This window comes from Hemitrygon akajei, chromosome 5 (genome assembly GCF_048418815.1).
Source record: "Hemitrygon akajei chromosome 5, sHemAka1.3, whole genome shotgun sequence".
NCBI classification, from domain to species: Eukaryota; Metazoa; Chordata; class Chondrichthyes; order Myliobatiformes; family Dasyatidae; genus Hemitrygon; species Hemitrygon akajei.
Genome location: NC_133128.1, coordinates 92,949,516 through 92,961,925, shown reverse-complemented (window position 1 = coordinate 92,961,925; position 12,410 = coordinate 92,949,516). Strand labels below are relative to the sequence as shown.

At 45.6% G+C, this 12,410-nt stretch overlaps 1 protein-coding gene across 7 annotated transcripts in view; it reads right to left on the bottom strand.

The window, feature by feature from the left end:
* The window catches only part of mcf2la (mcf.2 cell line derived transforming sequence-like a), a 275,198-nt gene that overhangs the window by 96,134 nt on the left and 166,654 nt on the right, over positions 1–12,410 (bottom strand). For all 7 annotated transcript variants that reach the window (XM_073046062.1, XM_073046063.1, XM_073046061.1 and 4 more), the window contains one exon: positions 11,302–11,421. In XM_073046062.1, the coding sequence (XP_072902163.1) occupies positions 11,302–11,421 (120 nt within the window). The remainder of the gene's footprint in view (positions 1–11,301; positions 11,422–12,410) is intronic.

The following is a 12,410-nucleotide window of genomic DNA, read 5'->3' as shown; positions in this document are numbered from 1 at the left end:
GTTATTTTACATATTTTAGATCTAATTATCTCATAACAAATAGTGTTATCTGTAATGATTGGTCTTACATCTGAGTTGTAACTGATACAAAGATAGGCGGAGGGGCCGGTAGAGTTGAGGAAACGGGGTCTGCATTAGGACTTAGACATATTGGGAAACTCCACTTGGTGTATGATGAGCAGCTTCGGGTCCCTTATCTAAAAAAGATGTGCTGCCATTGTAGAGGGTCTAGAGGAATTTCATGCAGATGATTCCGGGAATGAAAGGGTTAACATATGGGCATTTGATGGCTTTGAGCTGGTACTTGTTGGAGTTTAGAAGAATGATTGGGAATCTTATTGAAACCTATCTAATATTGATAGGCTATTATTAATGCTGTCTGAGATAGTGATTTAGATGCATATCATATTTTTTTTTTACTGAGTCAAGTATTGTATGTTATTAGTTTTTGCTACAACAAGTGTATGGGACATTGGAAAAAAAAGTTGAATTTCCCCATGGGGATGAATAAAGTATCTATCTATCTATCTATCTATCTAGAGCAGCCTTTCTCAACCTTTTTGCCTTGGAGGAACCCTTGAAATATTTTTCAGGTCTCAGGGAACCCCTACATAAAAGTCATTATACCTAAAGTTCACAGTATGTTAGCATGATCAGTAAGTTGTAGATATAATAGAAACATAGAAAATCTATAGCACAATACAGGTCCTTCGGCCCACAAAGTCGTGCCGCACATGTCCCTACCTTAGACATTAATAGGTATACCTATAGCCCTCTATTTTACTAAGCTCCATGTACCTATCTAAAAGTCTCTTAAAAGACCCTATCGTGTCTGCCTCCACCACTATTGCCAGCAGCCCATTCCATGCACTCACCACTCTCTGAGTAAAAAACTTACCCCTGACATCTCTCTACCTGCTCCCCACCACCTTAAACCTGTGTCCTCTTGTGGCAACCATTTCAGCCCTGGGAAAAAGCTTCTGACTATCCACATGATCAATGCCTCTCGTCATCTTGTACATCTCTATCAGGTCACCTCTCATCCTCCTTCGCTCCAAGGAGAAAAGGCCGAGTTCATTCAACCTATTCTCATAAGCATGCTCCCCAATCCAGGCAACATCCTTGTAAACACAGAATACTCTGCAGATGCTGGGGTCAAAGCAACATGCACAACACACTGGGGGAACTCAGCAGGTCAGGCAGCATCCGTGGAAACGAGCAGTCAACGTTTCTGGCCGAGACCCTTCATCAGGACTGAAGAGGGAGGGGGCAGTGGCCCTATGAAGAAGGTGGGGGGAGGGTGGGAAGGAGAAGGCTGGTAGGTGCCAGGTGAAAAACCAGTAAGGGGAAAGATCAAGGGGTGGGGGAGGGGAAGCAGGGAGGGGATAGGCAGGAAAGGTGAAGAAGGAATGTAAGGGGAAAGCACTTCCCCTTAAAAGAAGGAAGTAGTAGAAGGAGGCAGAACCATGAGGGAGGTGATAGGCAGCTGGAGGAGGAGGCAGAGTGAAACTGGGATGGGGGAAGTGAGAGGGAGGGAATTACCGGAATTTGGAGAATTCAATGTTCTGCCCAGGGGCTGGAGAGTACTTAGACGGTATATGAGGTGTTGCTCCTCCAACCTGAGTTTGGCCTCATCATGGCAGTAGAGGAGGCCATGTATGGACATATCCGAATGGGAATGTGAAACAGAGTTGAAGTGGGTGGCAACCGGGAGATCCTGTCTGTTGTGCCAGACGGAGTGGAGGTGCTCGACGAAGCAGTCCCCCAATCTGCGATGTAGAGGAGGCCACACCGGGAGCACCAGATGCAATAGATGACCCCAACAGACTCACAAGTGAAGTGTTGCCTCACCTGGAAGGACTGTTTGGGACCCTGAATGGTGGTAAGAGAGGAAGTGTAGGGACAGGTGTAGCAATTATGCTTGCAGGGATACGTGCCAGGTGGGAGATCTGTGGGGTGGGACGTGTGGACCAGGGAGTCGCGGAGGGAACAATCCCCGCAGAAAGCGGAGGGGGTAGATAGGGAAAGATGTACTTAGTGGTGGGTCCTGTTGAAGGTGGCAGAAGTTGCGGAGGATAATGTGCTGGATCCGGAGGCTGGTGGGGTGGTAGGTGAGGAAAAGGGGGACACGGTCCCTGTTGTGGTGACGGGAGGATGGGGTGAGGGCCGAAGTGCGGGAAATGGAGATGTGGGTGAGGGTATCGTTGATGACGGCAGAAGGGAAACCACGATCCTTAAAGAAAGAGGACATTTGAGATGTCCTGGAACGGAAAGCCTCATCCTGGGAGCAGAGGCGGCAGAGACGGAGGAACTGGAAATAGGGAATAGCATTTTTGCATGTGGCAAGGTAGGAAGAGGTATAGTCATGGTAGTTATGAGAGTCCATGGGTTTATAGAAGATGTCAGTGGACAGTCTGTCTCCAGAGATGGAGATTGAGAAAGGGAAGAGAACTGTCCGAGATAGACCAAGTGAATTTGAGGGCTGGTTGAAAGTTAGAGGCAAAGTTGATGAAATTGACGAGCTCAGCACCACCAATGTAGTTGTCAATGTAGCGAAGGAAAAGTTGGGGTGCGGTACCAGTATAACTTTTGAGCATAGATTGTTCCACATAACCAACAAAGAGCCAGGCATAGCTGGGGCCCATGTGAGTGCCCATAGCTACACCCTTGGTCTGAAGAAAGTGGGAAGAGCCAAAAGAGAAGTTATTAAGTGTGGGTACCAGTTCCGCCAACCGCAGGAGTGTGGTGGTGTTGGAGAACTGGTGAGGTCTATTGTCAAGAAAGTAACGGAGAGCTTTGAGGCCTTCTGGATGGGGAATTGAAGTGTATAAGGACTGGACATCCATAGTGAAAATGAAGCAGTCTGGACTGGGGAACTGGAAGTTATTGAAGAGGTGGAGGGCATGGGATGTATCCCGGATGTAGGTGGGGAGGAACTGAACTATGGGTGACAAAATGGAGTCCAGGTAAGCAGATATAAGTTCAGTAGGGCAAGAGCAGGCCAAAACTCTGGGTCTACTGGGACAGTCAGGCTTGTGAATCTTGGGGAGGAGGTAAAATCGAGCAGTGGGGGCTGTGGGAATTATGAGTTTTTTGGCTGAGGATGGAAGGTCTCCGGAGTTGATAAGGGCAGTGATGGTACGGAAGACAATGGATTGATGTTTTTTGGTGGAGACCTGTTCCAGGGGTAAGTAAGAGGAGGTGTCAGAGAGCTGCTGTTTGGCCTCAGTGAGGTAGAGGCCCATCCGCCAGACTACTACAGCACCACCTTTGTCAGCGAGTTTGATGGAGAGGTTAAGATTAGTGCGGAGAGAGTGGAGGGCAGTGCGTTCAAAGGGAGTGAGTTTGGAACAGGAGACAGGAGTGGCGAAGTTGAGACAGTTGATGTCTCTGAGACAGTTGGAGATGAAAAGATCGAGTGCAGGTAGAGGCCCAGGGAGGTGGGGGAGAGGTGTCCAGGAGGATAAGGGTTGAAGAAGGGAGAAGGGGTCATCTATAGGGGGAGGGGAAATCTTGTAAATCTTTTCTGCACCCTTTCTATGGCTTCCACATCCTTCCTGTAGTGAGGCGACCAGAACTGAGCACAGTACTCCAAGTGGGGTCTGACCAGGGTCCTATATAGCTGAAACATTACCTCGCGGCTCCTAAATTCAATTCCACGATTGATGAAGGAAAATACACCATACGCCTCCTTAACACAGAGTCAACCTGCGCAGCTGTTTTGAGCATCCTATGGACTCGGACCCCAAGATCCCTCTGATCCTCCACACTGCCAAGAGCCTTATCATTAATACTATATTCTGCCATCATATTTGACCTACCAAAATGAACCACTTCACACTTATCTGGGCTAAACTCCATCTGCCACTTCTCAGCCCAGTTCTGCATTCTATTAATGTCCTGCTGTAACCTCTGACAGCCCTCCACACTATCCACAACACCTCCAACCTTTGTGTCATCAGCAAACTTACTAACCTATCCCTCCACTTCCTCATCCAGGTCATTTATAAAAATCACGAAGAGTAAGGGTCCCAGAACAAATCCCTGAGGCACTCCACTGGTGACTGACCTCCATGTAGAATATAATCATTCTTTGCCTTCTGTGGGAAAGCCAGTTCTGGATCCACAAAACAATGTCCCCTTGGATCCCATGCCTCCTTACTTTCTCAATAAGCCTTGCATGGGGTACCTTATCAAATGCCTTGCTGAAATTGATATACCCTACATCTAAAGCTCTTCCTTCATCAATGTGTTTAGTCACATCCTCAAAAAATTCAATCAGGCTCGTAAGGCACGACCTGCCCTTGACAAAGCCATGCTGACTACTCCTAATCATATTATGCCTCTCCAAATGTTCATAAATCCTGCTTCTCAAGATCTTCTCCATCAACTTACCAACCACTGAGGTAAGACTCACTGGTCTATAATTTCCTGGGCTATCTCTACTCCCTTTCTTGAATAAAGGAATAACATCCGCAACCCTCCAATCCTCCAGAACCTCTCCCATCCTCACTGATGATGCAAAGATCATCGCCAGAGGCTCAGCAATCTCCTCCCTCGCCTCCCACAGTAGCCTGGGGTACATCTCATCCGGTCCCTGCGACTTATCCAACTTGATGCTTTCCAAAAGCTCCAGCACATCCTCTGTCTTAATATCTACATGCTCAAGCTTTTCAATCTGCTGCAAGTCATCATTACAACCACTAAAATCCTTTTCCATAATGAATACTGAAGTAAAGTATTCTTTAAGTACCTCTGCTATTTCCTCCGGTTCCATACACACTTTCCCACTGTCACACTTGATAAGTCCTATTCTTCCACGGCTTATCCTATTGCTCTTCACATACTTGTAGAATGCCTTGGGGTTTTCCTTAATTCTGCCTGCCCAGGCCTTCTCATGGCCCCTTCTGGCTCTCCTAATTTCCTTCTTAAGCTATTTCCTATTAGCCTTATAATCTTCTAAATCTCTAACATGACCTAGCTCTCTGAACCTTCTGTGAGATTTTCTTTTCTTCTTGACTAGATTTATCACAGCCTTTATACACCATGGTTCCTGTACCCTACCATAACTTCCCTGTCTCATTGGAACGTACCTATACAGAACTCTACACAAATATCCCCTGAATATTTGCCACATTTCTTCCGTACTTTTCCCTGAGAACATCTGTTTCCAATTTAAGCCTCCAATTTCCTGTCTGATAGCCTCATAATTCCCTTTGCTCCAATTAAACATGTTTCTAACTTGTCTGTTCCTATCTCTCTCTAATGCTATTGTAAAGGAGATAGAATTATGATCACTATCTCCAAGATGCTCTCCCACTGAGAGATCTGACACCTGACCAGGTTCATTTCCCAATACCAAATCAAGTACAGTCTCTCCTCTTGTAGGCTTCTCTACATACTGTGTCAAGAAACCTTCCTGAACACACCTAACAAACTCCACTTCATCTAAACCCCTTGCTCTAGGGAGATGCCAATTGATATTTGGGAAATTAAAATCTCCCATCACGACAACTCTGTTATTATTACACCTTTCCAGGATTTGTTTCCCTATCTGCTCCTCGATATCCCTGATACTACTGGGTGGCCTATAAAAAACACCCAGTGAAGTAATTGACTCCTTCCTGTTCCTAACCTCCACCCACAGAGACTCTGTAGACAATCCCTCCATGGCGTCCACCTTTTCTGCAGCTTTTGCATAATAATCCAAAAATAATTGCCAATGCTCTTTTGAGTAGAGAATGAATTTTTAGCCAACCTTTCTTGAAAAAAGACAGATAGTAAAGCTTAAAATTACTCTTCCTTTCTCTTTCATAAATTATAAAAACTCATAAGGCAAAGATAATAAATTTCTCAATTCTGGGTTGAACAGATTTCACATTCAACTGAAATGAGATGATTTGTATCCTTGGTGCTTGTTAAACAAGAAAAAGCGTGCTCACACATGTAAGAAGTTGAAAACTGCAGCAAAATGTTCATTGCTTTCCTATGAATGGCAAGATACGCTTCTCTCACTGAAATACAGAACTTGTCCAGGGACAGATCAGTAAATCTCATCTTGAGTGCACAGTCAGAGTACAGCTCACTAAGTTCTTCCTCTTTTCTCAAAGTCAAGCGCTCAGGTTGAGCAGCAGTTTCAGTGAAAGAATCCTTTACCCAGTCATACACTTGAGTTGAAAGGGAGGAAAAGTACTGCTCAATTTTGTTCTGCAGTTCTTCTAGGTGGTTTCAGTAAGACTTGAGACTTTCTTACTGTCCCCTGGGAAGACCGGATTGAAGAGGCCAATGAGCGCAAGAGGGCTAAATACACAGATCTTGTTGCAGAATGCTGGAGCAATGGCTGGAGAGCTTGCTGTGAGCCAGTCGAAGTTGGGTGTCAGGGCTTTGCTGGCTATTCATTACAGCAGACTCTTAAACTTCTTGGAGTTAAAGGACTGCAGTGCAGAAGAGCCACCAGGAACATTCTGGAGGCTGCTGAAAAGGCCTCGTGGTGACTGTGGATCCGGAGGGGGGATCCGTGGATTAGTGCGCCACTTGGACACAAGTCGGGAGCTGATCACCCCCGGCTGGGTCGCCCAGGCGAGGGTGTCTGATGAGTAAAGACCCGAAACATCTTACGACCCCAGGTTCATCACTGAAGACGTGTCCAAATAGCACCAGAAAGTGTATTTTACAACTACAACTGATATCCTTCCTCATTTTCAAGCCCAAGCAGCAGTGGAAACGTTTCAAGATTTCCTTTTGCAGCATGATTTTTCCAAAGATACAGTTTCCTTTTAAATCCAAGAATCTTGTCACTTGAAGTCAAAACAATTTCTTCAGGGCCTTGCAGAGATTTGTTCAACTGGTTCATATGATGAAAAATGTCTGTTAACTAGGCTAGTTTCTGCAGCTGCTTTTCATCTTCAAAGCACTTAGCAAAATCTGGCCTATTATATACCAACAGGCTCCAGGACAGCTTTGTGGTGGTCCAGAAAAATTAGACTTGGACCCTTAAGCTCCAGAAGTAGCTTTTGCCTTTGAACTCTGGCTTGCATGCTTCCAATCATACTTGGAAGTGATTCCAGTGACTGAGCCTGCCACAATGTACAAAATCCTCCTTTCCAGAGTCAGTCCGAAAGTATTCTCCCTTATCAGAGACCTGCCGACCAACCAAGGGGCACTGGACGCCCTGAAAAGACAGTACCTGCGGCCTCAGTCTCCAGGATGTAATGTGGTGGTCACTTGCTGCTTGTTCTTTCTTCCAGCCAATAAAAGCCTATATCTCACCTCACGTCTCCGAGATTTATTGATGGTGCATCAAGCTTCTTCCACCAGGCCATCAGACTGATTAACTCATGCTGATTTGAGTGTACTCTATATTACATTGACTGTTCTATTTATTATAAATTATTATAAAGTACTATGATTGCACATTGCACATTTAGACAGAGACATAACATAAGGATTTTTACCCCTCATTTATGTGAAGGATGTAAGAAATAAAGTTAATTCAATTCAACTCTTGAAAGTACTCCTGCAATTCACCTTTCAGCTTAAACACCCTGTTGAGAACTCTTCCTTTGCTAAGCCACCAGATTTCTGTATATAGCAGGATTTTGGTGTGCTCTTTGTCCAGATTTTCACAATTTTTGTGAAATATTCTTGAGTGAACTGCTCTTAAATCTACTAAATAACATGCTTCCCAAGTCCTTCTACTGATTGTGACTTTATTTTCAGAAGCTTTAAGCTGTTTTTTTGAGATTGCAATAGTTGTTTAAATTAATCAGCATTTTTACATGCCATATGGCTGTGATTTGTAGTTAAGTGTCTTTTCAGTATTGCTGGAGCTATTGCTGCATCTGTACGTTGTTTGCCACAGACTGGGCACAATGGAACAGGACACCAGTCCATGTAAAACCCACTGATAAGTAGCTTTCATTTGAAAGTCAGAATTTTTGTGTTCATTGTTGCACTAGTGCAGTGAAATGACTCAGAAGATTGTAATTCTTCATCATTAACCTTATCAGAATTGTCCATAGGCCTAGGCCCAGAATCTTCCTCTTCAAAAATCACCACACTGGACCGTCTTCAGAATGAAAGTTTTCCACCAATTTTCTACTGCACTGGTAGTTCGCTTGCTCCCATAAGTCAGTCGTTGGTGCGTCAGGGGAAGTTGGGGGTTGCAATTCAGGAGGAATAGGCTCACATCATAGCACAAAATGGGCGGGTCCATTCAATGCTCGGAAAACACGCTTCACGCTCACCATCAGCCTACTGTCCTCCCCTCCGAGCAATACAGCACTCACCAATTATCAACCTACCGTCCTCCCCCTCCGTGCAATACAGCACTCACCAATTATCAACCTACCGTCCTCCCCCTCCGTGCAATACAGCACTCACCAATTATCAACCTACCGTCCTCCCCTCCGAGCAATACAGCACTCACCAATTATCAACCTACCGTCCTCCCCCTCCGTGCAATACAGCACTCACCAATTATCAACCTACCGTCCTCCCCTCCGAGCAATACAGCACTCACCAATTATCAACCTACCGTCCTCCCCCTCCGTGCAATACAGCACTCACCAATTATCAACCTACCGTCCTCCCCTCCGTGCAATACAGCACTCACCAATTATCAACCTACCGTCCTCCCCTCCGAGCAATACAGCACTCACCAATTATCAACCTACCAGCCTCCCCTCCGTGCAATACAGCACTCACCAATTATCAACCTACCGTCCTCCCCTCCGAGCAATACAGCACTCACCAATTATCAACCTACCGTCCTCCCCTCCGAGCAATACAGCACTCACCAATTATCAACCTACCGTCCTCCCCTCCGAGCAATATAGTACTCACCAATTATCAACCTACCATCCTCCCCCTCCGTGCAATACAGCACTCACCAATTATCAACCTACCGTCCTCCCCTCCGTGCAATACAGCACTCACCAATTATCAACCTACCGTCCTCCCCTCCGAGCAATACAGCACTCACCAATTATCAACCTACCAGCCTCCCCTCCGTGCAATACAGCACTCACCAATTATCAACCTACCGTCCTCCCCTCCGTGCAATACAGCACTCACCAATTATCAACCTACCGTCCTCCCCCTCCGTGCAATACAGCACTCACCAATTATCAACCTACCATCCTCCCCCTCCGTGCAATACAGCACTCACCAATTATCAACCTACCGTCCTCCCCTCCGAGCAATACAGCACTCACCAATTATCAACCTACCATCCTCCCCCTCCGTGCAATACAGCACTCACCAATTATCAACCTACCGTCCTCCCCTCCGAGCAATACAGCACTCACCAATTATCAACCTACCGTCCTCCCCTCCGTGCAATACAGCACTCACCAATTATCAACCTACCGTCCTCCCCCTCCGTGCAATACAGCACTCACCAATTATCAACCTACTGTCCTCCCCTCTGAGCAATACAGCACTCACCAATTATCAACCTACCGTCCTCCCCTCCGAGCAATACAGCACTCACCAATTATCAACCTACCGTCCTCCCCCTCCGTGCAATACAGCACTCACCAATTATCAACCTACCGTCCTCCCCTCCGTGCAATACAGCACTCACCAATTATCAACCTACCGTCCTCCCCTCCGAGCAATATAGTACTCACCAATTATCAACCTACCATCCTCCCCCTCCGTGCAATACAGCACTCACCAATTATCAACCTACCATCCTCCCCCTCCGTGCAATACAGCACTCACCAATTATCAACCTACCGTCCTCCCCGCCGAGCAATACAGCACTCACCAATTATCAACCTACCGTCCTCCCCTCTGAGCAATACAGCACTCACCAATTATCAACCTACCGTCCTCCCCTCCGAGCAATACAGCACTCACCAATTATCAACCTACCGTCCTCCCCTCCGAGCAATATAGCACTCACCAATTATCAACCTACCGTCCTCCCCTCTGAGCAATACAGCACTCACCAATTATCAACCTACCGTCCTCCCCCTCCGTGCAATACAGCACTCACCAATTATCAACCTACCGTCCTCCCCCTCCGTGCAATACAGCACTCACCAATTATCAACCTACCGTCCTCCCCGCCGAGCAATACAGCACTCACCAATTATCAACCTACCGTCCTCCCCTCCGAGCAATATAGCACTCACCAATTATCAACCTACCGTCCTCCCCCTCCGTGCAATACAGCACTCACCAATTATCAACCTACCGTCCTCCCCTCTGAGCAATACAGCACTCACCAATTATCAACCTACCATCCTCCCCCTCCGTGCAATACAGCACTCACCAATTATCAACCTACCGTCCTCCCCCTCCGTGCAATACAGCACTCACCAATTATCAACCTACCGTCCTCCCCTCCGAGCAATACAGCACTCACCAATTATCAACCTACCGTCCTCCATATAAAAGGCCTCTTCTATCTCGTGTCAAAAACAGAATAAACACGGTCCTACTTCACATTGCCGAGAGACCTCCGATGAGATTGCTAATGGGACTGCTTGGTCACTACCCGCCATTGGGAGCTTTATTAAAAAATAAGGTTTTTGTTAATCCCGGTCTCTCGTGGAACACCTTGCAACCTCTCACAGTACCCTGGTTGAGAAACCCTGTTCAAGACAGAGTGGATGTGGAGAAGAAGTTTCCTGTTGTGGGTGAGTCTCAGAATAGAAGGGTGTCCATTTAGAATAATGTTAAGGAGGAATTTCTTTCACCAGAGGTTAGTGAATCTGTGTAATTCATTGCCACAGATGGCTGTGGAGGTCATTGTGTATATTTAAGATGGAGGTTAAGAGGTTCTTGATTAGTCAGGGTGTTAGAAGTTATGGGGAGAAGGCAAGACTATGGGGTTGAGAGGGATAATAAATCAGCCATGATTGGAATGGCAAAGCAGACTCAATGGGCTGAATGGCCTTATTATGCTCTTATGTCTTATCCACTGGAATGATAAGTGAAGCAAAGTCTTCTCTCTCTTAGAACATATGAAATAGTAGCAGGAGTAGGCCATCTTGTCCGCTATTCAATAAGATCATGGCTGATCTAGCCATGGACTCATCTCTACCTACCTGCCTTTTCCCCATAACCCTGTTTTCCCCTACTATGCAAAAAATGTATCCAACATTGTCTTAAATATACTTACTGAGGTGGCCTCCACTGCTTCATTGGGCAGACAATTCCACTGATTGCCAACATTTCCAGCATTGTGGTTTTCATTCCACTTAGTCAATACCATGGGCCAACGACAGAAGCAATGCAGCAATTCCTAGATTACATTTCTGCCAGAATGTAGACCATGATAATGATTACCTGAGATTTTTCTTCAAGGCTGCAAAGCTCCTTGATAATGTGGTTCACGTGGGTCGAGCTGTTTCCAATATCAGAGAAAATATAGTACCGTTCTGTTATGATGTCCAAAGCTGCTTTGATCTAAAACAGCAAGGAGAGAGGACAGAGAAGATGCATTAGATATCATGTCTTCCAAATCTGATGTGCAGCATCTGTTTTATTCCACTGAAAATTTAAATATTGCTGATAATATTATTTCCAGTGTTTGTTGAAAGTGTTCAAGATGCAGCTTGAATTCTCATTTGGGGTATTTTAAAGTTGTGACTGTTTGCCTAATTTGGCCGACAAGATCCCTTTACTTAAAGCGAAGTCTCTCACCATTTCCTTCTTCTCTAAATGCCCTGTGGACTGATGTCTATATGGCTCCTTAACTTATAATACTTGAAAATAGCAACTGAGTAGCATTGACATTGCCCGCTTCCTTTCTTGGCTAATAGTAACAGCCACAACATTTCCTGCAATATCCTCTCTTCTGCAATATTACCCTTTCTTCCCTCATACTTGCAAGCTGCACTTCAAGAACATCACCTGAACATGCAGTATGCTCCATGTGAGTGCTGGCAACACCCAGTTCAACCTCACAATCTCCTCTGTCTGCCCTTCACTATATCATACTGCTTGTCCAAAGCCAAACTTTAGATTAACAGGATCTGCCTTTCTGTTAGAAAGGCCTAAACCACAGTTCTTGGTCTTGCCACAGGATCTGATGTTTAGGCACAAGGTTTATCTCACTCATTGGCTCCTTTGAACCAAATCATTCAGAAGCTTAGGATCGCATCATACCTAGCCTCTCACTGAGTGTCTCAGCAGAAAGTTCATTGCAGTATCTCTTCTCTCCACAATGGCTTACATTACTGACTTCTGAAAATGATATCTCTGCCTTAGTTATTTCTAGATTTGGTTTTTCAAATACGCATGAGGTTTGCATCCTCCCTAATACTGATCTTTTACAAAACTCTGTGCCAGCTTCCTAACACCCATCCTTTTCCATTCCTCCATCTTCTAGGCTACATGGTTACCTGTACAACAATGATGTCTTAGTTTCAGATGCTCACTCTTTAGTTTTCAAA